Source organism: Diorhabda sublineata, chromosome 5, assembly GCF_026230105.1.
Source record: "Diorhabda sublineata isolate icDioSubl1.1 chromosome 5, icDioSubl1.1, whole genome shotgun sequence".
NCBI lineage: Eukaryota > Metazoa > Arthropoda > Insecta > Coleoptera > Chrysomelidae > Diorhabda > Diorhabda sublineata.
In genome coordinates, this window is record NC_079478.1 from 9,849,239 (window position 1) to 9,874,452 (window position 25,214).

Genomic DNA, 25,214 nt, shown 5'->3' on the forward strand with positions numbered 1-25,214 from the left:
ATAATAATATTCAATTTCAGGCATGGTGCACACTGGTTCAATTTTTGCTATGGACTTATATACTAATTATTACCTATAATTTTGTTACTCATTGCGATCTTCTTCTGTATTGTGAAATTTCATTTGTTTTATCTTTAAATAGTTATTTTTATGTTTGTTTTTTAATTTTTTCATCTTTTGTCTACTAATTGTAACAATTTTTTAACAATAAAGCAATCGCTTGAAAAGTTTGCTCCTACGTATAAAAGAATGAAAGCTTCCCAACTTTTCTATATCATTTAAGGTAGCAAACGATTCAAAATTATTTTAAATGTTTCTTATACTGTTTTTAATACAAAAAAGTATATGTAAATATTTGTTTGCTATGTGAAATGATTATGTTTGTGAATCTAACTTGGACAACATACCAAACAACCAACACAAGAAGATTCATCTAAATGAACCTTCATTTCGATCAAATCATCTTTATCACATGACATGTAATATGAAAAGCACAGTTACATGAATGATATTTTCGAAAAAATATTCCTCGGTCTAGTTTCTTAAAAATTCAAAATGCTGCAGCTTGAAATAGAATAAATAATCATGTGTCGTGATTCTGTTAATATACATCTTATAACTATTACTGTATCGACTACATATACTAGGCAGTAAGAAACTGTCGTGGATTAGTTCTGCGGGAAGTTTCCGAATCTATTTCAAAGTTTTTTATGTCTACTTGGATGAAAAACTGGGATTTAAGAGTATAAAGATCAGTTTTTTTAATTAAAATGTTAAGTAGAGTATTTGCGATTTTAATTTAATTTTTGAATAAAATTTTTCTTTTATTAAATCGACGTTTTTTAAATACATAGGTGTTAGTGTTATTTTTCAATTTTAGTATAGATGTAGAAACACAGAATGTGATTTATCGGCAAAAAGCTTGGCTACATGATTTTTCCCTAGGAAAGTTTTGCAGAGACTAAAACAAATGAGAGGCAGAAAATGCGATATCCGGACTATTCGGTGGATACATTTGGAATTATGTACATTTTTGAATAGTCATCAAAGATGTATTTAGTCTAGTGTTGTGGTGGAACACAACAACTGTTCCATTGACCAACTCCGAGTGCTTCTATCGAGTTTCCTCTTGCAGCGTGGTCATTGTTCACAGTATGGTATTGAATCCACTATTTTACTATATTTCAAAATTTTATAGCGTGACTTTCTCGCAATCTTTTGTGCCATGTCACCTGACGTCGATCTCTATTTTTTGCATTAAACGTTTCATTGGCCGTTGTTAATATCTTATGGAATAGTCTCACCCAATTGCGTTTAAACAAAGTACAACAATTTCGATACGATTAATTTAATTTCATGCTGTTAACTCAACGTTAATTTTAATATCGGTGAACAACACAGGTAGATATGAGATGTAGCTTACTTCCAATTCGGAAATGTCACAAAAAGTAGAAGATATACTTACACAGATTAAATGATGTTGTATTCCAAATATCTGTACTGTTTCATAAATATTACTCCATTTTATTCTAGATCAATATTTAGTTTTCATATTTATCTAACCTATTATAATTTGAGACTGAATTAGTTTTGAAATACCTTCTCCAGTCAACATTTCTGGTTTGTACTATTCTATTAAAGGTACTTACCTCTTCCTTTATTTTCTCAGACGTGATTGTCACGACAATAGATAATAAAAGATGGCCCCCACAATTAAACAACAAGTTACTATCACTGTTCTCAATTATCACAAATACGGCAATGTTAATCACAATAATAACAACTACTCGAGGATAATCTAATGCTAAAGATGATCCGAAAGTGCGAGATAGATCAGCAACGCTTTGCGAAAGAATATTATGTAAATAACGATAGTTCGAAATAGTTTCATAATTCAAAGTAGGATTTGTTGTATTGATATAATCAGTTAAAATATTTTTCTTCTCAAGATCGTCATTAAGTTGTTTGAAATTCACTATTATTCTCCACGATAAGTAAATGAACATAAATAGTGGGTAAGTTTGCCATATCATTAATAAACCGAAAAATATAGAGCAAAATATTCCGTGAGAATGAGCCCTTATATCCGGCATTAGAATACTTCTCACCAATTCACCAGAAAAATAAGCGACGTAAAAATAGGAAACAGAAGATAATAATATAGGAAGAACTGTCCAAACGAGAAACGTACAAAACCAATTACAACATTTTTTTTCTGCTTGAAGTTTGTCATATTTTTGATCATATATATCTAAAATAATGATCAAATTAGATAGTTTCTTACCGACGGTGAGAAAATTTACAAAGCACGCCAACGAACAAATAATGTGTAGTATTACTATTAATCCAAGACACTTTTCTCTAGCCGATGGAATATCAAACATTATACGCGAAAAATATAAACTTGATCCTAAACATAACACAAAAACGAATAACTGATAAAATTGTGAACAATTCAATCGACCGGAACGTAAATATTTGGGATCATTCTGGAATATATTCTCTAGAGGAAATACACCCAAAACTTTGAGGACGATCGCCCACGGTCTGAAATAATAATAAAACGTCGCCATTGTTAAGGATAACTTTTAAAAAAAGTGTTGTTGCTTTTTAACTGTTTAAACAAGAAAATTGTACTAAGCTATACTTATTTTCAAATGATTTCGCAAGCCATAACTTATCGCGTATTTATCTTTCATAATGTCGCCATATGTTCGTACATAATATTGAACTTTCGGCTGGATATACCTACGATTGTCGCGTTTTAGATAATTGGAAAAAACCATTATAGAAATTTGACAATATGATCTATTTTTATTAGATTTCATGCTGTTTAAATAGCTACAGCTTTGATTCGGGCAATTTATCTTGTATGCAAATAAATTAAAATCGACATTATATCTCAACATCACTATATCAACTTTTTGATAGCGTCGTATGACATTTCATTTCCAGAATTATGGATTACAATGATCAAAATGTTTCATGATTCAATTATTATTCTCAAGTGTGGCTGATGTACTTTTCCAAATTTATAGTCGGCCGTCGTCTACGTCTTTTCCCTGGAATCTCGCATTCCAATATTCGTTTTGGTCCCCTGTATTGTGACAATCTTTGGACGTGATCATACCATTGCAGTTCTCTATTTTCTTTGTTATTGAGCATTCTACTCCGTTGCTATATTTTTTGCTCGTATTTTGCCGAATCTTATAACTTGTTGGCAACCCATATAGTCTAATCCAACCTTGCTTATTTTGAAAGATTATTTTTATATTTTCTCTAATAAAAATGTTGTTTCAAAGCAATCCATGTGGTGCTTATGTGGGTTTCCTCGTGATTTTTTATCTGTCTCTTACATATACACAATCTCAGTGTATTGTTCCAAATACTTAAAATTTGAACATCATTTGATAATTTTTTTCTTCAAAAATAAATCTACAGCTTATTGTTAAAAAACATAGAAATTAAGTATAATTCATAGTTAAGTCGCCATAACTTCTTTCTGTTTATTTACCATATAATCCATGTTTTCTTTTGTGTGTGCAAAAATAACTCAACATTACATTTCTTTATACCGATTAATCCAGTATCACATCTGTCATTTTAAATTTTATATTTTATATTCCATATAAATTTAAGATACCACAATTATCGATTCATCAATTTCCCATTAATGAAATATTCGAAAGCGCGAAATATATATTAAAAATAGTCTACTTTGGTATTTGATAGCCAAACTACCACAGTAATTACATAAATGAAAAAGTTGAGATAATTACCAGAAATAAAATACAAAACTAAATAATGAGTATACTAATAATGAACATAATATTTATTCAAGTAGTATTCAGTTAAAAAATGAGTGAATATCTCTTCTGGAGCTTGCACAAAGTTAATTTGTATTGACAAAAGGACGTTTGTTGCAAACATGTCTTTAATCAACCTAATCATGCTGTAACATTCATGATTATTCTTGGGAAAAAAGCAACCTCCATGCGTGATATTGCACTGTACTTCACTGCTTATCTTCTTCAAACCACAATATTTGTTTGGCTTGCTCGCAGTCCAGATTTAAAATGAAATAAAACATGTTTGGGATGAGATGAAGAGATGTTTACGGATACATGTATCTGCCGCCAAAAATGTATGTAGGAATAGGGAAATTTTCTGTAGAAAGAACTTTAAAATCTCATCTACAGCATTCTTCGACGTTTACAAGATATTATCAATACTACAGGAAATGAGACTAGCGACTAAAGCCACTGATTTTTTTCTAGCAATGGAACCAAAATATAATATTTAATTGTTTGTTCACTGTAAAATTTTCTCCACTTACATTTAATCTCTCTTTATTTATACATCATCATCCAAAAATCTTCGAATCCAAAATAGCAGGTGAAAATTATAGAGGAAGACCAAAAAGATTGAAAGAAATAGTTGAGATAGAGAGGATACAAAATGTTTGCCATAATCCTCAATCGAACAGCAATACATCTTCCGATAAATTGGCTTAGAATTAAATAAAACAATCGTCCAAATAATTTATAATGAACATAATATGACATGGCTTTTGTGTCAATACAAGTATGAATTATAAATATAAATAATAATTTTTTGCATTCGAAAGCCGATTTATACTGAATACACAAGTTTAGTGTTATCGATCGGAAGTTGAAAGTTAAAAGATTGTTAAATTGGAACGTATGTCAAAAAATCAAAGATTTAATGCTACTGCCAATAGTCTAACCTAACTATTTAGGTTGTATTATATGAATTTTGCTTTTGATTCATAAAATAGTCAGAGTGAAGTCTACCATTTGTTTTCCTCTTTGGTTTCGATATTAAAAACCCGGCGACCAATTTACCTATAGGTAAATGAGCCCCAAAATTCCGGCGATCAATTGACATGCTGGATTGGTGGAGCAGGTAGTCTTGACGACGGTTTTTCACCGTTGAAAAGTTATTACTACTGCAGTTGTTTATAAATATTTTTTCTACGTCCGATATAATATTCATGTTTTTCCATTCATTTGCATTCATAATGAATGTAGTTTCAGAATCGGTGAAAAAACGTGAAAAAAAGTACCGTAGCGGTTCATCTTTGCACGCGTTTGCGTTAAAAAAAGTGCCGTAACGTGTCACGCAATTATAAAAATGTTTTATCAAAATAGTAGGCTTTGAACGCTTTCTTTCTCATTCGTTTTTCCGGTAAACTTTCACTTTTATTTCTTAATAATCGATCAAGAAAATCCGTTTTGTGTCTAATTAAAAGGAGTGTAGTGTAGACTTGTGCGGTGCTACGTTTGGTCAGTGCTTCTTTACGGGATGGAGGGTTGGACCTTTAAGGTGAAAAACATCAACAAATTAGAGGCATTCGAAATGTGGTTATATCGTAGAATCCTGAAGATACCATGGACTGCCAAAGTGAGGAATGAGGATATTCTCAGGCGTATCAATAAAGACCGTGAACTCTTTAACATCGTGAAGAAACGAAAGATTGCAAATCTTGGCCATATAATGCAAGGCCATATATATCAATTCCTTCATCTGATAGTCGAGGGCAAGGTTGAAGGTAAAAGAGGATTGGGACGGAAGAGAGTGTCATGGTTACGGAACGTGAGGCAGTGGACGGGTATACAAGATATTCAGACATTGATCCATACCGCTAGAGAAAGAGAAGCCATGAAAAATGTGATCACGAACATCCATTAATGGATAAGCATTGAAAGAAGAAGTAGTATTATTATTAGTGATGAAGAGTAGTAATGAAGAAAGTTTAAACTGCACACCAGAAGATGTTGAATCAGCAACTGCAGCAGTTATAAATCTTCTCCCTGAGAAATCCAGGGAACAGTATTTAAAGGAATTTAATTAATTTATGAAGTGGTGTACTAGAAAAGGCAAAAACAGTTTCACAGAAAGTGTTACTACCTTACTTTGAAACTAAATCCAAAGTCTTCAACACTTCGACTTATTCAAAACTGAGAGGCACGTAAATAACGACGTGATATCAGTAAATACTCGTAACTCATCGCATATTTAAAAAAATAAATCAGTTGGCTATAGACTCAAAAAATCTAAACCGTAAAGAAATTAATTTCTGATGCAAACTCCAGGCGATCATTATCTGATACATAAGGTATTATAGCAAAAATTTTAATGTAAGCTTAGATGTTATTTGTAACATCTTTCAGGTTACTTTAATATTCGGAATCGCAGAAGCTATGCGGAGGGAGGAATTATACAAAAAGAAGTGTAATGATATCAATAATACCGGAAATGTTTTATTTATTACAGTACCTGATACAAAAACTCATGTTCAACGTCGATTTACTTTTATTGGCGAAAATCTGATAATAGATTAAATTTGGTAAACATTTATAAAAATTATAAAAACCAACTACCCATAAATGTCAAAACAGATCATTTCTTTTTGCAGAATAGAAATGGAAAATGCAAAACCCAAGTTGTAGGTATCAATACCTATTCAAAAATTCCCTCGCTTATCGCAACACATTTGAATCTACCTAATCCAAAAAACTACACTGAGCGTACATTTCGACGTTCTTTGGCGCCTCTATTAGTAGATTCCGGTGGTGATATAATTCAACTATAAAAGCACGGTGGGTGGAAAACCAACACAGTACCGGAGGGTTACGTAGATGACTCAATAAAAAACAAAATGGATTCGGCAGTAAAAATTTTAACGGGAACACTAGCGAACTAGCTCGACTTGAAGCAACATTGTAAATGTTCACGATCCTACCAACAATTCAATAAGTACTAATACCACTATAGACGATGTTATTTCTTTGACTCGTTAAATGTTGTCAATTCAAGTACCGATAATTATGTAACTTATTCTTCTCCTCAAATTAATAATGCTTATAGTTGTACTTCTAATATTACTATTACAAAATTAAAATTGATCAAAGTTTTGGCGAATTTTTTTAAGTCTGCGGACGTAGAAAATTTTTTATATGAAACTCGTGAGTAAAGTAACTTTTTTCACTCGTAGGAGGAACCGACCTATTCGTAAACACTCACTTGTTGTATAAGTAACTATTTTGTTTATATCGTTTATATCAATGATAAGATATTATTCGAGACTGTATTTATCAAAACAGAACAGAACATCATCAGTAACTGGATGTTTACGATGAGAAATAATTTCATCTATAACTTTCTAAGTACTTTTTTTTATTCAATTTTTAAGTTCATTTCCAATTATTGAACTCAATGATTCAACTTGGCCATTTGCATTTTTGATAATATCAATATCCATTCATTACATAAATTAATGAACATCTCTGGTTTAGTAGGTACTTGATACTTTTTTTGAAAATGTGTTACTCGTGTATTTTTCGTGAGTAAAGAAGTATAATTCATACTCACCATGGGTTTTCTACTGGATGCTAAAAAGTACCCCTACTACTTACCATAACATCCATCTGGAAAATTAACTGAAGCTACTATAGATAATAGGTACCATTACAAGCTCAATGAATAATATACTATTACAATCCTAGTGTTTTAGTTGGGTTGCCTATTGTTTTATTGTAGTCAATATGGTCCTCTCCATAATGAGAGGTATAAAATAGCTTCCAGAAAAGAATAATTTGAATTAACTCTTCACCAGGCTTCTAGAACATTCCATTGATTCGATTCGAGGAAAAAAATTCGTGAAATTTTCTATATATCTTCAAGTTTTCTAGAATCTTCTCATAATACTACGTAATAATCTTCCTAAGAAAAATTATCAATTAGCTGATTGAAAAATTGATAAGATAATAAGACTCATTTTATTGGATATTAATATCAAGTTTTAGTTATGAACAGTATAGGTTGTCGTAATGGAATCAAAATTTTTTTGAAGAAAATGTTTTTTTGCGCACAGAAAGACTTGTGCATGAAAAAATAGAATCAACAAAACATCACTTCTGTTATTGATTGTGACGATAAAGTTTATAAATTTTGTGAAAAATGGTTTCTATGTAGTGCAGTTTGACTTGAAGTATTTGATGTTATTGGTATTTTGGATGAACCAATAAACTGAAGGTATATATATACTATTTTTTTCAATACTAAAAAATTTCTTCGACGTGGGTCGTAAGTAATTAAAATATATTCAATTTTTTCAATTATCAGATAAACAATAAGAGCTTTGGTGTAGAAGAGGGAGTTTTTCGACTAAGATCACAGGTAAAAAATTACACTCAAACTCAATCATATTGAAAAAAATGGGGAAGCAATTGGTTTTGATATAAGGTTTTCATTCTCCGGCTATTCAATTCTAATTACTGTACCGAGATATTATTGAGAAAAAACACGATTTCATTTAATAAATTAAAATGTTCTTTGATATAAAATGTAAAATATTCATTCATTAATCACCAGAGTTATATCAGTTGGTCATACATACCAGCTTACTGTCCTTCTATAGTTGCGTGATACACAATAAATAAAAACAAAACGATTGATATTAATATTTTAAAGAACATATATAGATAAGAATATAGTAATAATCAAACTACAATCTATAATTATTACAAATCTAAATTTATTATCAATGTAATCCCTTTTTGCTTTTATTATTTCGGTTGCACAATTTTGGCACTCTTTGTAACAATTTTGAAAAATATTCGTCGTGTTTATAGTTCAATTTGTTTCTAAGGATCTTTCAAAGGTGTGGAGGTAGGATACTACTTTCGGACTTCCCAGTCCAATTTGTCCCACAACAATTCAATCGAAATGAGGTTGGGCGACTGTGACGACCGAACCATTACTTTCAATACATTCTTCCTATTCAATTGTCTCAAATTCTCTTTGCACAGCTTCGAGGAATGCATGGAATGGTTGTAATGCTTGAAGATAAATTTTCTGCAGATCAGGAGATGGCCAGAATGTACTACATTTTTCTTTAATACTTTTTATAGCCTTTTTCTCGAGATCCATTTAATTTTAATTATCTAATGAAAGTTCCAATATACCGTTGTGTAGTGAGATTGCATTATAGTCACTCACCCTATCAGAAAACAAGCAATTAGTTCATTTAAGTTCATAGTAAGTATTCTTATCGAACCTCCAGATGAATAAGACCTACTATCTTTAATCTATAGGTATATAAGTTTCAATGAGCGAGTACTCGTAATGATGCTTTTGTTCTGGATATTAAATAACGAGACTGGTTACGAAAAAGGGTTTTATTATAAAAATTATACTACATTCGAATGCTCCCTTTCAGTATACTCCCATCCCTTCGCCACACATATTTCCATATGTTTTTTCTATTGATCGAAGCAGTGATGGAAGTCCTCTTTGGTGAGGGCCCTTAGGAGCTCTGCCGTTTTTTGTTTTACCTACTCCATCGCCTCAAATCGGATTCCTTTCAAAGCAGATTTTATCTTCGGAAACAAAAAAATTCGCACGGTCCTAAATCTGGTGAGTACGGCGCGTGTAAGAGCACTTATTGGACAAATACTTTTGATCAGGAGTCAGATTTTTTGGCACCAACTCTACACTGACTTTTGTAATGTGTAATTCCTCGTGTAAAATTTTTATGTTTCTAACCTAACCGTTCCTCGGCGTTTACAGCCTTGTCAATCATCCGAATGCTCATTCTACTCCTTGGAAAGTTCAGGATCTTTCACATACATGCGCCAAAATAATACGTTGTTTTATTTTTGACGTGATGTGACGATTGAATGATATTATCTCATTAAAAATATTATTCACATGACACATGACTTGTTAGTATTCTCTTAGAAATTCATAGATTGTATGTGCGAATAATATGTCGACTGAAATTAAATTAAATTACAACGAATTTATAATGATTGAGTTTTGATGTTAAAGAAAGAATTTTCGTTTAAAGTACTTGAAAAAGCCGCAAACTTCTACCAATATTGAGAATCAATGATTGTCTTAAATGAACATATTGTTAATTTATTCACCATGAATCTTGAGTGTATTCATTTTTCTTTGATGAATATAGTATATTAATAGATATATATATATATATATATATATATATATATATATATATATATATATATATATATATAATATATAGTTTCTCATGAATTCGCCATTGCTCACATGAAATTATGATGATAAAACAACTTTACTCCGGTCAACCATACAAATTGGTAAATAATTTTTTTTTCTCTAAAATTCGAATAAACCTAGATACGAGAATGTTTGTAAAGACTGTGTGATCTTAAACTTCCAATCACTTCCATATTTATTAATTTATGAATATTTTGGTGCAATCCCAAATACCCGTTTTAGGAAGTGTTTTCAACTCTATGCAAAAATTATAAATATTAGTGCTACAGTTTCGAAAGTGAAGACTTTTTCTAGGAAATTTTGATCTTCTTGAATCTCTTTTCAGGCCCGTTTTTTTTGCTTATAACACTTGCAATTTTACCCAGCGGCCCTTCAATTTTTTCAAAAACTTTCTACGTGCTATTTCGAATCGAATGATATAATTTTTGGAGAAAAAGAAATAAGTTTGACTACTACTATGATAGAGATGTAAGGGAAAATAGCTTTATTTGGATAAAAAATAGTTTCTAGCAATACATAAGGAATGTTTCATTCTACTCCCAATAGTTTTTGACTAGCTCCACGTGCTTGCGAGATTTGGGCATCAAGTATGTTCATAGAATAAAGATTATTTCGCACAGAAAACTGATCAATGAAATCATCAGAAATTCTCTAAATAAGAAGAACTTATCAGGGGGAATTTTGCTAACCGCATACGACGAAACATTTGTTTCTATTTCTTGTTGGTATACTCCAAATTATAGTATTTTGTGAGAATATGGTGAAATTTTTTAGGATTTATTAGAAATTGATTTTTAATTGTTATTACGAAATTTTCAAGAGCACGTTTCAGCTTCGTCACTCGGATATTTTTACCTTGAGAGAGGTTTTCTAATCAATGTTGTTTATACCTTCAAATTTTTTATCACGTTATCATACAAATACTTACAGTTATCATATCGATCATTAAATGAAAGAATGAAAGTCCCATTATTTTTATCGATTTTGCGAATATACTATTGCAATTTATGTTTAAAGTAAACACACATATATAAACGAACTCTTTGAACCCTTAATTTGCACAGTAATTACAAATCAATTTTATATTTGAATTATAGTTTTAATAATTATTTAAGTGTAAAGATATCAAAGAGCGATTTGTATTATACCTTTCTAACGACGAACCAGGATTGATTTCACCTCGAATCTCTTATTCAGTACTTTTTTTTGATTCAACAATCAGAAAGTTGAAATATTAGTTTTTCTCACCATCTTATACTCATCATAATTCATTTATCATTTGGGTCGAAACTGAAATTAGAATTTCTGTGATCAATAATTAGAAGGCACAAGGTGGGTTCAATTAAAGATCTAACTTGAAGATCTGTCCTTTCGAAATCGTAAAGTAAATGATGCTTTTTTTGATCTTGTTTTGTTGTTTGTAAGCGAATTTTTTATCTTTCTAGAAATCACATTCAAATAAGTGGTTGTTTATTAGATAGTAGATATAAGAACTTTTGGTAAACTATGATGGTGTATTATCAGCTAAACCAGAACGACTAAACTGGAATATTTGGAACCGTTGGTGATATTCGTCCTGAACACTCTGTTTACATACTACTAAATCAACTCTAACAATAACACTGACTGACGCGGGTTTCGATAATCAAGTTATCGTCTTCAGAGACTGAAGGTAAACTTTAGTCAGACAGTGTTATTGTGAGTGTTAGTGTAGTGGTAGTTTAAACAATGTGTCCAGTAACCCACAACGTTATTTTTATCAGAGCTTACAAATATCGCTTTCTGTTGTTGGTGATAATTTGAAACTCAACCTACAAAAACTTTTCATTTAATTTAGCTCGATGATCCATTTATAACTTCATAGTTTGTATTTGTTTATGGATATTTACTCAGTTTGTAGATTTAATATTAATAACTACACTTGCCTACGAGATGTTCAAACCAATATTTTTATAATGCTATAAATGAAAGAAAAAATATTCATTGAGCTCTAATACACTTTTCAAAATGTTCATTAGATCGTTTATTCTGTTAAAAGTAAAAAAGTTAATGAGGGTGTATTAAATTGATTTTTATTCATGAGCTGAACAACTTTATACAGTATGTTAGTTATTGTCTTTTTAAGTTTTCATTTGTGTTTTAAAATTAATGGTTTTGTATATTAGGAAAAAAGTGATACGAGCTGTAGCTTTAGCTTTTCTTGTGGAAAGATTTGTAATATTTATGGTAAAGTCATAAGCCAGACTATTTTCTGAAAATGTGAAGAAGGCTTTTTTCATGTATTATGATTTCCTAATCCAAGAAAAAGAGTGGGCTTCCTATGTGTGTTATAACAACTGTAGCGTGGCAGTGGATCAGTGGATGAAAGGGAACAGAAGAAGAAGTTGCAAATGGTACTGCGAGAACTTTTCAACCATTTTAATGCTATTTTCGTATGACAGAGACTGAAGATTAATCCAAAGAAAGCCGAGTCGAATATCCAAGTTTGTGATCTGCCATGGTCTGGTCTTTACAATGTATACTTACAATACCATCGGCGTTTTTAGATTATATTATTTTAGAAAATTATGAAGATAATAACAGGAAACTTGAAAAACAGGGTACTATTCACGCTTGGTTCCAGTTTTGTAGAATAACATATGATTGTTCAAAAAGAGTTATATGATTCAATAAGTAATTTGGGGTTGTCCAAGTAATGTTCAGAGCTTCTTGGTTCCCGTTTTAAGGAGTGGAGATTCCTTGCCAAAGAAACAAAAATTACGAAAATGTATTGATATCTAGTTAGCCTAGACCAGCTCCACGCATAAACAACATATTGCGTTACCATAGCTACGAACAATAACTTATTAGAAGTGTCAGTGTAAAGTTTGACGTCGAAAAAGTAAATCAGAGTTACGCAATAAATTAAAAGAAAAAAGACGTCCACCGAAATAGTGAAAATCGACAAATTGGAGTATCGGGCCATCATCAAGTACCAGTTTTTAAAAGGGTTAAGAGGTAAGCAGATTTACGAAGATATGCTTAATACCCTTGATGATCAATGTCCTTCGATGAGACCGTGAAAAATTGGACTGCAAGCTTCAAAAGAGATGAATTTTCCATTGAAGATGATGACCGATCAGGAAGGCCAGTTTCTGTGTCAGACCCCGAAAATATCGATGCCGTTCATGACATTTTATTAGACCGTCGAATTGGGCTAGAACGGATATCTAAAGGACTGAATATTTCATAGGAACGCGTTCATCATATAGTTCACGTCATGTTTGAATGTTGATCACAAGTGTGCAAGGGTAGAAACATCGCGTTCGATCTGTCCTCGATTTGAAAACGATGTAGACTTCTTAAACCGAATTTTTACTATGGATGAGACTAGGGTACATTTCTACGATCCAGAAATAAAGCAACAATCGATGGAATGGCAACAATCTGGTTCTCCAAGACCAAAGTTTCGTGTCCAAAAATCTCCTGGAAAAGTTCTTGCTCCAGTTTTTTGGGATTGCCATGGAGTAATCATGATTGATTTTCTGGATAAGGGTAGAACAATAACTGGAGATTACTATTCGATATTACTGATCACTCTACGGGAAAAAATTAAACAGAAAAGACGCGGAAAGCTATTCAAAGGTGTTTTGTTTTTGCAGGAAAACGCCCATGCACACAAATCTCATGCCGCCGTGATTTAGGGTTTGGATTACTAGAGCACCCCATTTATTCACCAGATTTGCCTCCGTCCGACTATCATTTCTTTCCTCAACTGAAAAAAGTTTAAAAGGTGGTAAATTTTCTTCCATCGTAAAAAAAGCTGTGGAGGTCTGGTTTGCAAAGCAAGAATAAACATTTTTTTTGAAAGGTCTAGAGATGCTGCAGGTTCGCTGTAATAAATGTATCCCATCAAGAGGAGAATATGTTGAGTAATAAAATATTTTGACATTGAAATTTTGTTTGGTTCTATAGTAGGCTAAAAATTTTTCAATATATTTTCATAACTATTTAGAAAAAGATATACTATGTTTGCCATATTTTACAATATGGAAAATTTGTTATGTGCCTGTATTGATTGTGCTTATTTATAGTCACTCTAAATGCCAATGGAAGAAAATATGTATCTCCTTTTAAGAAAAAAAAATAAAATCAATTACAATCGCTACCAGTGGCAGAAATGTGGTGATTTGAGAGTTGTCGCAATTTTAGTGGGGCTTCAGGGAGAGTACGGAATATATTTTGGTGTTTTCTGAGTTTGTAGAACAGTAGTGCAGTAAATGAATACTAGTGGGGCAAATTTGTCAAGAAAGGTACGAATTCAATCGGGATCTTAAATTGTTAAGTATGTACCTCTTGTAGATCCTAAATAGTTATTGTGACTCCAATTTCCATTAAACTTGATCTATAAATTGAATAATGAAAAACATTGTGAAGGTTACGTTTCTTTATTTTTAAATAATCCAAATACCTAATACAAGTTTTTTCCCAGTTAAGTTACGCCAAGTTAGGGGAGGATATTTATATTATAATAAATTAGAAAAGTTGCTGGGCTAAAGTAATTTCTTAGAAAAACATGATACACAAGAGCTTAGTGCTTTTAACTCATTCATAAGTATCTTGAGGTTATTTTTGGTTAACAATATCGGTAGAAACTACAAACATTAAGTTAATGAACTCTTAGATTTCTATAAATCGTTTGGCTGCCGAATGTTATAAAAAATTAATTTCCTCTATTTCTATTTATCCTTTTTTCCAGTTGTTGGCAAAAAACTAGCATTGATAGTTCTCGATGGTAAACCCTTTTTTTAACTTTCATTTCCTTAGTGAAATTATAAGGAGTGGGCATATTGGGGTCTCGGAATAAACCAAAAAGGGTTGATTAGTTGTGTGACTACAGAATCGGATCACTTCTTATCAATGAACGAATAACCACCTTCTTCTTCATATAAAGTTCGGCAAATACAGGAGTGAAGGTCTAGAAACGTACGAGAGGTACGAAGTTAAAATGAGAAAGTATTCGAATGACAAACAGGGTGATATGCGCTTACTGAATTAGTGCGGTAAATAGTCTAAATTCCGTACCCCAGATTAAAATATATATTAAGTAATATTCTTCAATTATTCAGGAGACGTTGGTTTTTGATATTTTTCTTTTCTTGTTTGGAGTAGAAACTTATGAATATTCCCCATTTTCTATTTACCTCATCTCCTTTTCAATATTTGAAGTCGTTTGCCCACTGACACCTGATTCTTCCCGGCGCATAAAATAAATTATATTTGTCAAAATTTCTCGACTCTGTCCAGTCAAAACTTTTCTTTTCGCTTGTGATTTGAATTCCATTTTATATCACTGTGAGAATAATAATATCTTTATTTTGCACCAATAAATATTTTTCTCGGTATCCAGTAAAAACAATGAAAGTTGGTATCTACTATCTAACAGACACAATAGAACTGTTAATAGTAGTCAAGTATAACTGCTTGAGGGACCGCACTAATCTCTACTACCATTATCTAGTAACGCGCATTGCCGAGAGTGGCTATTTCACATTCATTCCTGTATTTGCCAAAGTGTACAATGTTATTTTCTCATCATATTTCAACCATAATTTCAGTCCCTGATGATGGATAACACAGAATCACAACAAAAACTTTCATAAACTAGTCGGCATAGAGGTGTTTTGTTTCTAACAATTTCTTATTACAATTCTAATTCTAACCTGACTTTTAAAAACAACTGAGCAAATTAAATTGCATAAAGGTGGTGAGTAGACGAATTGAACTGTCTATATTTTTTTTCCAATCGGAATGTAAATTGAAAAGAGTCTACTGGGGTATGGTTTATGATGACTACCATACAGTAATCATTTTGAAACTATTTACTCCAATAATACCTTTTGTGAGTTTATTTGCGAAATCGATATTAATGATGGGACTTCCCTTTAATCAATTGATACGATAATTTTATATATGTGTGTAATGATAACAAAACGATAAAAATTTAAAGGTGTGAATGTTATTGAATGTTATTGAATAGAAAACCTATCTGAAGGTGAAATACTCGATCGACGAAACCAAAACGTAAGAATAAGTTGTATTAGTTGAGAAATCGGATTTAAATAAATTTAATTCCTACACATAGTAAGTTTTCTTTTGCTTGTATCCTTGTAAGACTTACCGCATTTTTCTGAATCCGTTTAAAAATTGTTATGTTTTTGCGCACTAATAAAAACTTTTTTAATTCAAACATCTGTAGACAACTTGACGTAATTGTAACTTTTCATATTAATATTAATACGAAGAAAACTGTTTTCGTTGTTGGGTAGATGTGGAGAAAAATGATTTAAATATTATTTTTCACCTGGAAAGATACGGAGGAGAAGTTCCGTAAATATTATACTGAAATTGTTTTGCTTTTAAGAGTGGCCATATACGGATGGATAATGCAGAACGTCTAGGTCCGTCAATCACGGTACTAGTCCAGAAATGGTTTAATGAGCTCCGTGATAAAGTACTTAGCGAGTAAATATTCTAAATTTAAGTGGAAGCAATATTTTGAATGTAAGGTTACATATGACAAATAAATCTAAAACTTAGATAGCACGATTGCTTAGTGCTGATAAAAAGCAACATTCAATCGATTGTTGTGAAATGTAATATCAAAGGAGCAGAAATCAAGTCGAAATAATGGATATCCAAGGAACGTGCTACAAAGAAAGCGTTTATTCAGCTTTAAGTTCATGAGTACAGTATTTTGGGATTCCAAAAGTGTAATTTCGCTTGATTATTTTGAAAAGGGTAAGCTATAACTGGTTAATACCATTCTAGTTTTCTCACAAGTTTTGTCTGAATTTGCGTTGAGCTACGCTACGACTTATTCCTTCATCTATCTTATTCGGTTGATCTGGTTTCCTCCGATTACTTTTTGTATTCAATTAATAGGGCTATAATAGAGACAGACAAACGTCTATTAGGCGTACATTTTTTAGGTGGCTTGAGAAAATTGGTAACTCCTGAGTCAATATTGGAACAAAAATATTTTTCACCGCAAAGTAACTTTATCATTGAAAACTCATTCTTTTGTCAATGTTGAGTAAATCACTACAGAATTATTGATATATTTGAGAGCAATGATTTATTTCCACCACAAACAACAACTAAAGAATAAAATCACTTGAAAACGGTGGCCCTGCAGATAAAATCAGTGTCTCCATCTAATGGAACAAATTAGTATTTGCCTTTCGAGTCATTTTTTTCCATACTTTGAAAATTTCACAGTCGTATATCGAATTTTCAAATTTATGGGGAAATTTTATTTTAGTTGATTATTTCACTTCAAAAAGAATCAGATTAACAGAAAATAACAACATTATAATAGTGTTATGAAATGAGGACATACATCTTCAATCTCAATCATGAAAATTCCTAACATTCGAGATACATGTGAATAAAGAAAAATTAAAATCTTTATTTACAAATAGTTACCAGAAATGAGGAAGATCCACGTAAACTGATATTATTCACTTGACATGCAACATGTACTGCCTGTTTGGCACGAACACTTGCATGTCAGAAAGCATTTTTCATGCATAAAAATGTGCAAAAATTTGATTCCACAAGTAATAATGTTGAATACAGATTGTCCAGAGACTTTTGTAAGCACAAAATATAAATACTAGAGTTATTTTATGTCCATATAACTCATTTCAGCTTTATCTAAAATAATATATGTGTATGCGAATGAAACATAAGCAGTCTAGTGATCTGATCAAAGGAAGCACGCTTGATTATTTGAGAATTTGGTTCTAGAGTACACAGATGAAATATTTCAAACACATCCAAATTGTAATTAATGAGCAGCTGAAGACTTCCACTTCAATTGGAACATCTCTAAAATTTTAAGAGGGTTACTTACAATCTTTTGAAAAAAATTAATATTAATATTGAAGAAACCTTCCACTTTGATAACGCCATGGAATCTTCTGCGTATTTTAAGACTTTTCTTCGCATTTTTATCGGTTGTCCGTTGATTTCAGGATCTGTTGAATATGGAAGAAACTGATAGCATCGATAACGTCATACTATCCAGGATAAGTTTAAAAGATATATCACTTCTGAGCGAAGACGATTTCGAGGGTCAAATCTTGAAAAAAAGTCCTTTGACACACGATGAAAGAAAGTGGAGATTATCTCATTTGAGGGTATTTTGTAGATTATTTCTAGCTTAGTTATGTAAAATGTGCAGTTTTCCTTTTTTTTCAGAATCAGTTTGAATCATATGAACTACAGGATCTTTTCAAATCTTATACGAAGAAAGTGAACCATGGATATTTATCATTATTTCTTATACTTCAGTGTTTTTTGTGTATTACACATGTGAGTTTTGTAGTCTATAGGAACTATGTAAGTACATTCTATGTCGAATTTGATAAACAACTAAATTAATGATTGCATTACTGAAACTATAAAGAGCCTTTTATCAGCATATTACAACTGAACTAAGATATATAATTATAAAATCAAAGATAAGAAAGGAAAGAAAAAGCTTTATTTTAAATTCAGCATAGTACAGAGAAATTTTTTGGTGAAGATCATTCTCTGATGTACTAGGTCAGTTAGATAAGGTTTCTTTCCAACCTTAACGACTTCAGATGTTAGATGATATTCATTTGTGAATAAAAACACTAGAGCTAATGAGCCTAAGCATAGTCAGTATTTGTTATATTAGAAAATATGGGCCCTTTATAATGTTAAAATCTTATATATTTAGAGAAATCAAAAAAGTATTATGAAAATAGGGTAATTTCAATTACAGCTGCTATGAAATGAAAATTATGAAAATATTATCTTCTTTACTCAAATAATTTGGTGAGATTCACTGCCGTTTGCATTTTGAATTATCATGTAGGACCCATATTTTGTCTCCAGTGAACAAGTGATAAAAAAACGGTTATGTATGGTGCCGCTCGAGTAGATTATGGGGGGCCCAAAAAACTGCTTTATTTATGTTTTCAATCTGCTGCTCATTTCTACATATTGCGCGTTGCACTTTAGGGTTTTCTCAAGAAGTTGCAGTTAAAGGTTTACCATGGTCACTAGATATAATCCCCATCTAACATATGTGAGATATAATGTAGACTAGATAGATCAATTTTCACAAATCTGCGCAGACCCTTGTACCGTTGATACACGATTCTAGAATTGCTTGGAACGAGGTGACGCAAGTAGAAATGTACCACATCCCTGTATCGATACTACAGAAGTGTATTTAGCTTCAGAGTTGTCAAACACATTATCAGTAGTTTTTATTACTGCATATTCATGAGATATAATGTAAATTTTATTCTAGAGTAGTGAGGTACTCAAATTACTAAAAAATTATTTATTCTTTCTGTTATTAGGTATTATTTATAAACTAGTATTATCTATTCTTTCATATTTTATATGCGTTATACAAAATAATAGAAAAACAATAGCTAATGAATCAACTATATCAGAGAATGATTAAGTACAGTTATTGATTGTTGAGTATAGAGAGATTTAAGTATCTTGGAAACTGTGTGACGTAATTTTTAAAAATTTTGGTTTCTGATGAATATGTAATATGCTAGAATGGTGTTTCATAGATAGGTAAGTGTCTGGGATCCAAACAAACGATTGAAGAAGTACAGAAGACTGAGATTCACAGAATCACGGAATTACTTTAAGCACTTAATTATAAAAATAGTTTCATTAGTACGATTTACATTCAATAATCAAGAGAATTTATTATTAAAGATAAATTGACTCACAAAAACTTTTTTGACATTAAAACAATTTAACAAGATATCAATTTTCCTCTAATCATTCAAATGTGAATGACGTTTGTTGTTAAAACAATATAACAGAGATAAATGTTATTCAAATATAAACAAAATTAATGATTGAAAGAATAATCTTCTAGTATATAAAATTCTCGTGTCGCTGTGTTTGTGATTGAACTAATCCGAAACGGCTTGACCGATTTGTGTGCAAATCGGGTAGATCTGAGAATCGAACATCTATTTTTCATATAACTCTCAATTTTTCATCCTTCTACGATCAACCTCTATATGTCTAGACAGCTATGAAGAGTTTTAATTTGAAATATATTCGCTCCTTTAATAAAGAATATTTTATTAATCTAAATAACTATACATATACAACACTTTCGATTATAAGTACATCCCTACACACTTATAGAAGTTAGTTATTTTTATTGAACTAGAAAAATATTTCATATATGTAATTGATATGGTTGAACAACGTTTGCCGGATCAGCTGGTAAGTATATATAAATTCGCCTTTAGTCTTTCATATGTGAGGAAAGATTTTTTTCGTTTGGAACCAGGACATTCAAAAATCGAGAAGGGATTAATAATGCGGCATATATGTCCGATATAATGGTATCAATATTGTTGTAAGACTTTTTAAATTTCTGGAAATATAATATTATAATATAAATCAAACAGTATTTCATAACCTCCTTTAGAACCATTAACTAGAAGCATCGAAACTTCCCTTTTAATCAAAATACTGTTTTCATGCGAAGCAGAAATCTCAATCCTTATCTATTAATAGACTTATTTTACAATGTTTTTCAAATTTACTAGACTATCAATATTGAAATGATGATATAAAATGATTATTAATTTGATTTGTAATTATTTTAGACGGATTTATCAGAGGTACTACCAGACGTGATACTATATTTGATAATAATAATATTATCGATATCCTGTTTGTTCACGGTAGATCGAATAGCTTCCAAATGGAACAAGTTACATTATGTAGCCTTTATGGCATTTAGTTTAGTATTTTTTGTGAATTTTTTCGTTCCGATCTACCACAGCCCTCACGGGAAATATAGACCTGCCTATACACCTCATCTGATAGTAACTTGTTATCTATTTTTGGGAATTGAGAAGTTGTCTATTGCCTCATTGATGGGTGCTGGAATATCGATATTTCATTTATCTACTTTATATTTTGTTACTTACTCGAATGATGATATGATATGGAGAAAGGTAAGTTAAGATTCGGTTAATATTGCTAAATTGAAAAATCTGAAAATGTTTGTCATAATATTGTCCTTACTTTTGAGAACCTTGGCATATTTCTATATCATATATTTAACTACTGCATTTTGTTTTTATCAGAATCAATTAAATTAATTTTAATAACCCTAATAAAACGGCTGCAATATTTTTTATTTTTATTGTAGATAATATCTGACGCCATATTTACGGCGTTTATGAACTGCCAGGGAATTTACTACAGATTTATGAATGAAATTGTAATAAGGCGAAGTTTTTTGGACCGAAGGGATTGTATTATGTCGACGCATCAATTGAAACACGAAAAAGCACAAGTGGTAAGGAAATAATCAATCACTTTCTCAATCATTGGAATGGGTTTCATTAATTCAAAATAGAATTGAGTTAGTCAATCCAATCTACTTTATAATATAAGAACTGTTTTTATATCAGAGAAATCATCACTAAGACTTTTTTAATGTTTTGCTGCTTACCTTTCATAAATTAAAAAAAATGAGATAACTCGCGTTGTATTAAAAGTAGGTTACGATCTACCGCAGGCATCTTATATTTTATTCGTTCCAGTCTTTTTGGGCCAAAGGCCAGATTGTGAACTGATGTAGCCCTGGTGTTCTTACGACACCGTCTCCATATGGAGGTTGGTGATCCAAATGGTTATTGTCGCACGAGATCCGCAGCTCTGCAAATTTCTGTAGACATCTGCGCAAGTCTTTCAGCCATGGATTTTGTCTATGGCAGACCGACCGTTTTCCTTAGATCTTCCCTTCTATTATTAGTGGGAGAATCTCATATCGCTCACCTCTCATTATATGTCCTAGGTACTGCAACTTTCTCTCTTTGATTGTCGTGAGAAGTTCTTCATGTTTACCCATTTGCTGTAGGACCTCTATGTTTGTCTTGTGTCCATTCAAGACATCCGTAGCATTTTGAACGCATCAATTTTCTTCTCTGTGGCCGCATCCATGGTCCAGCTTTCCCTGGTCAGTCAACAATATTTCGTAAGAATTCAAGTACAGTATGCAAATACTAGTGAAAAACCTTACATTACATTTATTAAGGTGAACATACCCTTATACGTATTCTAACTATCGTATACTAGCTGAGAGAAATGTTACCTTTAATTGAAGAGTAGACATGTGTTCGGTACTTATAATTTCAATCCTATTGTGGTTAAATTTTGATGTTCTTAGCTTTAAGATCAATAATAAAGATTTGTACTTGCATTTAACGTATTTCATTTTCGAAAAAATCTGTTCTCACACATACGTGGACCCAAAAACAGAGAACATACTTTAAACATGTTTTTGTGGGTTTTTAAATCATGTATCAAAAGTCACCTTTTTTGAAGCAATCTTGGAACTCTGCTTCAAATAAGTAATCAGCTAAATGGGTTAAACTCTTATCGTAGCTTAGACATATTCCCTAAAACGTAATTTTGGGGAAATATAGCTGTGCTTTGTACAGAAAAGCTCTTACATGTTCCAGAGTGATCAAGGGGCTTTTTGAAAACAAGAGCTTTCTCCAAAAACTATGACATACCAATATAAGTCACAAATAAGAGGTGTTTCGTCTCACAAGCTCACGTTAAAGAGGTTAATATGTGTCGTGAGATGAACAAGGAAGGCCAATTTCCATAAAGATAACTGTCTGTGTATATATACCGTTAAATTCCAAAAACAGCAATAATACTTCACCTTTGCTGAAAGTATGCATTATCCAATAAAGTGAAATAAATTTTCTTGATATGGGCAAGATCCGGCGGTACGGTAGTCTCGCTATTAAATAGTCTCATCTCTTATTATATAGACACGTTGTCACAGGTAAAATTCATTGTGAAAGTATGACAGGAGTCTCATCATCCGATATTTATAAAATTGTACATAAAAAAGCGTTGTGTAGAACAAGATCTTATTCAATTTGATGAGAATAATTAGATTTATTGAACAGTACATAATATTTATTTTAATGAAGAAATTCCGACTATAACAAGGTATTGCCAGCAACCAAACACAACATGTATTTCCGAAAGTTGTAAAACATTTCTCAAACTCAACTTTATCTGTTGTAATTTCTGTTATAAGTTTATTTGAATAGTTGTTCACTAAATTATCTATCAATTTCAGGATCAACTAATGCAAAGTATTATTCCGGATTACGTTATAAATAAAGTGAAGGAAATATATATAGAAGCAACGAAAGCTTACATTGAGTCTGGAAAATATATTACAAATAATCCATTCAAGTGAGTAGAATAATTTTTACCCATTCATCGAATGAATGGAATAGGAGAATGGTCCCAGAAGTACCTAGCCTGATCTAGAGATGGCGGTATTTACTTGAGAATACCACGGTATTAGAAAGTACACAATATATACACCATATGTTTCTAGTTTGAAGACACTACGTTGTTTAGTATTTGTATGGCAGCCATCAATAGTAAAAGCTGAATTAGATTCCACTCTGGATGAGACTGCTTCTTCGTTATCAACCGTAAAATATTGGGTAGTAGAGTTTAAACGAGGCCCCACGACCTGCGAAGACCAGCATCGCAGTGGTCGACCAAATGAGGTGACTACTCCAGAAAAAAAAACGCGGTACTGGATGTTCGTCAACTGGAGGTGCGCGAGCTAGCAAACTTAGTAGACATTTCAAGTGCGGTTAATCGCATATTAACTGAAATTTTGGACATGAGAAAGCTGTGCACAAGATGGGTGCCGCGTTCGTTCACAATGAAACAGCGTCGTGAGATGTTTACATCGAGCGAGTATTATACGAATCTATTGCAACGATTGATCGAAGAGATCAAGCCAAAACAGCCGTATTTGGCTAAGAAGAAAGTGTTGCTTCAATAAGATAATTCACCAGCTCACACATTGGTTATTGCAATGGCAGAAATTAATGAATTAAAGTTTGAATTGCTATATCATGCACCCTATTCACCAGATTTAGCCACTCGGTTCATTTTTTGTTCGTGGACTTGAAAAAAATGGCTCGTTCGTCAAAGAAGGGAATTGAACTTATTGAACATCTCTAGAAAAAGTGTATGGAGCTTAAAGTGGGTTTTTTTTGTTGGACCAGATCCTTCTGGGACCATCCCCGTAGATATATTTGTATCGTTCATATATTGCTGACACATATATTTGTACTCTTCCGTGATTTTAATAAGTCTGTTCCAAAATTCAGAGCCTATATCAATCATTCGTTCTATTTTTTACCTCAAATCATAATTTATTGCATAATAGTTACTCATAAAAATGAGAAAATTCAGATTAATAAATAAAAATGATAAAAAATGAACGAGTTACTTTTTATGACTGTGCTTTGTAATAAGTGGTTTAATATGTTCTACTTTTTCTTTCACAGAAAAGGTTACATCTCTTTTCCTACACAAACTAGTACAAATTTGAAATTAGAAATTAACCAATTCTTGATTAACATTCTGCAGTCAACTAAAAATTCACAATTGTTTGTGCGTGAAAGCTAAAAATGTTACCAACGTCCGCACTTCTTAGATATCTCCAAAATAAATCAATTCTAACAATTTTAATGATAATCAATCCTTCGAGAAGCCATCAGTGTCAACTAATATAAGATAAAATTTCTCAGAATGATAATACTTCGTGCATTTTAAGTGGGGTTGATAGTATATCGACTAACTAGTCTTCAAGATTTTTAAGATTGCCCAAGTGAGGCAAATGGTGATTAAAATTTACCCAATAAAACTGTTACTAACATATCATTTATATTTTTCAACAAGTTATCAAATCTTTCGCATCTACATTATTTGAAACTATTAACATCAATTAATACAATTTGATATTTTATTATATGCAAAAAATGAATAAGCTCAAAAATTAAAATTAAATATCCATTGATTAATACGCGATTACATGTATATATGAATTCAATAAACTCACAAATTGCGAAATAAGTAATCATTGAATTTTTGATCAATTTTAACACATTATGTAATGTCTGTTAAATCTTCATTGCAAATTGTTTCATAACACGAATTTTGCGTTTTCTCTTCTATTATATACACCTTAATAACAAATATAATATGATCCTACAATTTTTCGTCCAGGGGAA

At 31.5% G+C, this 25,214-nt stretch overlaps 2 protein-coding genes across 5 annotated transcripts in view; one reads left to right on the forward strand and one right to left on the reverse strand.

Annotated features, from left to right (window-relative positions):
* The window catches only part of LOC130443866 (uncharacterized), a 38,752-nt gene extending 31,196 nt beyond the window's left edge, over window positions 1-7,556 (reverse strand). The window contains exon 1 of the mRNA XM_056778744.1: window positions 7,440-7,556. Coding sequence (XP_056634722.1) covers window positions 7,440-7,451 — 12 coding nt within the window. The 5' untranslated portion in view covers window positions 7,452-7,556. The remainder of the gene's footprint in view (window positions 1-7,439) is intronic.
* Window positions 7,557-7,827: 271 nt separating this feature from the next.
* LOC130443864 (adenylate cyclase type 2-like) overlaps window positions 7,828-25,214 on the forward strand; it is a 42,433-nt gene continuing 25,046 nt past the window's right edge. For 3 of the 4 annotated variants that reach the window (XM_056778740.1, XM_056778738.1, XM_056778741.1), the window contains exons 1-6: window positions 16,093-16,131; window positions 18,087-18,251; window positions 18,313-18,453; window positions 20,742-21,095; window positions 21,293-21,442; window positions 23,249-23,367. In XM_056778740.1, the coding sequence (XP_056634718.1) occupies window positions 18,099-18,251; window positions 18,313-18,453; window positions 20,742-21,095; window positions 21,293-21,442; window positions 23,249-23,367 (917 nt within the window). In that variant the 5' untranslated portion in view covers window positions 16,093-16,131; window positions 18,087-18,098. Of the gene's footprint in view, window positions 8,059-16,092; window positions 16,132-18,086; window positions 18,252-18,312; window positions 18,454-20,741; window positions 21,096-21,292; window positions 21,443-23,248; window positions 23,368-25,214 lie in introns of those variants that run through there. The other variant, XM_056778739.1, reaches the window with a different exon arrangement.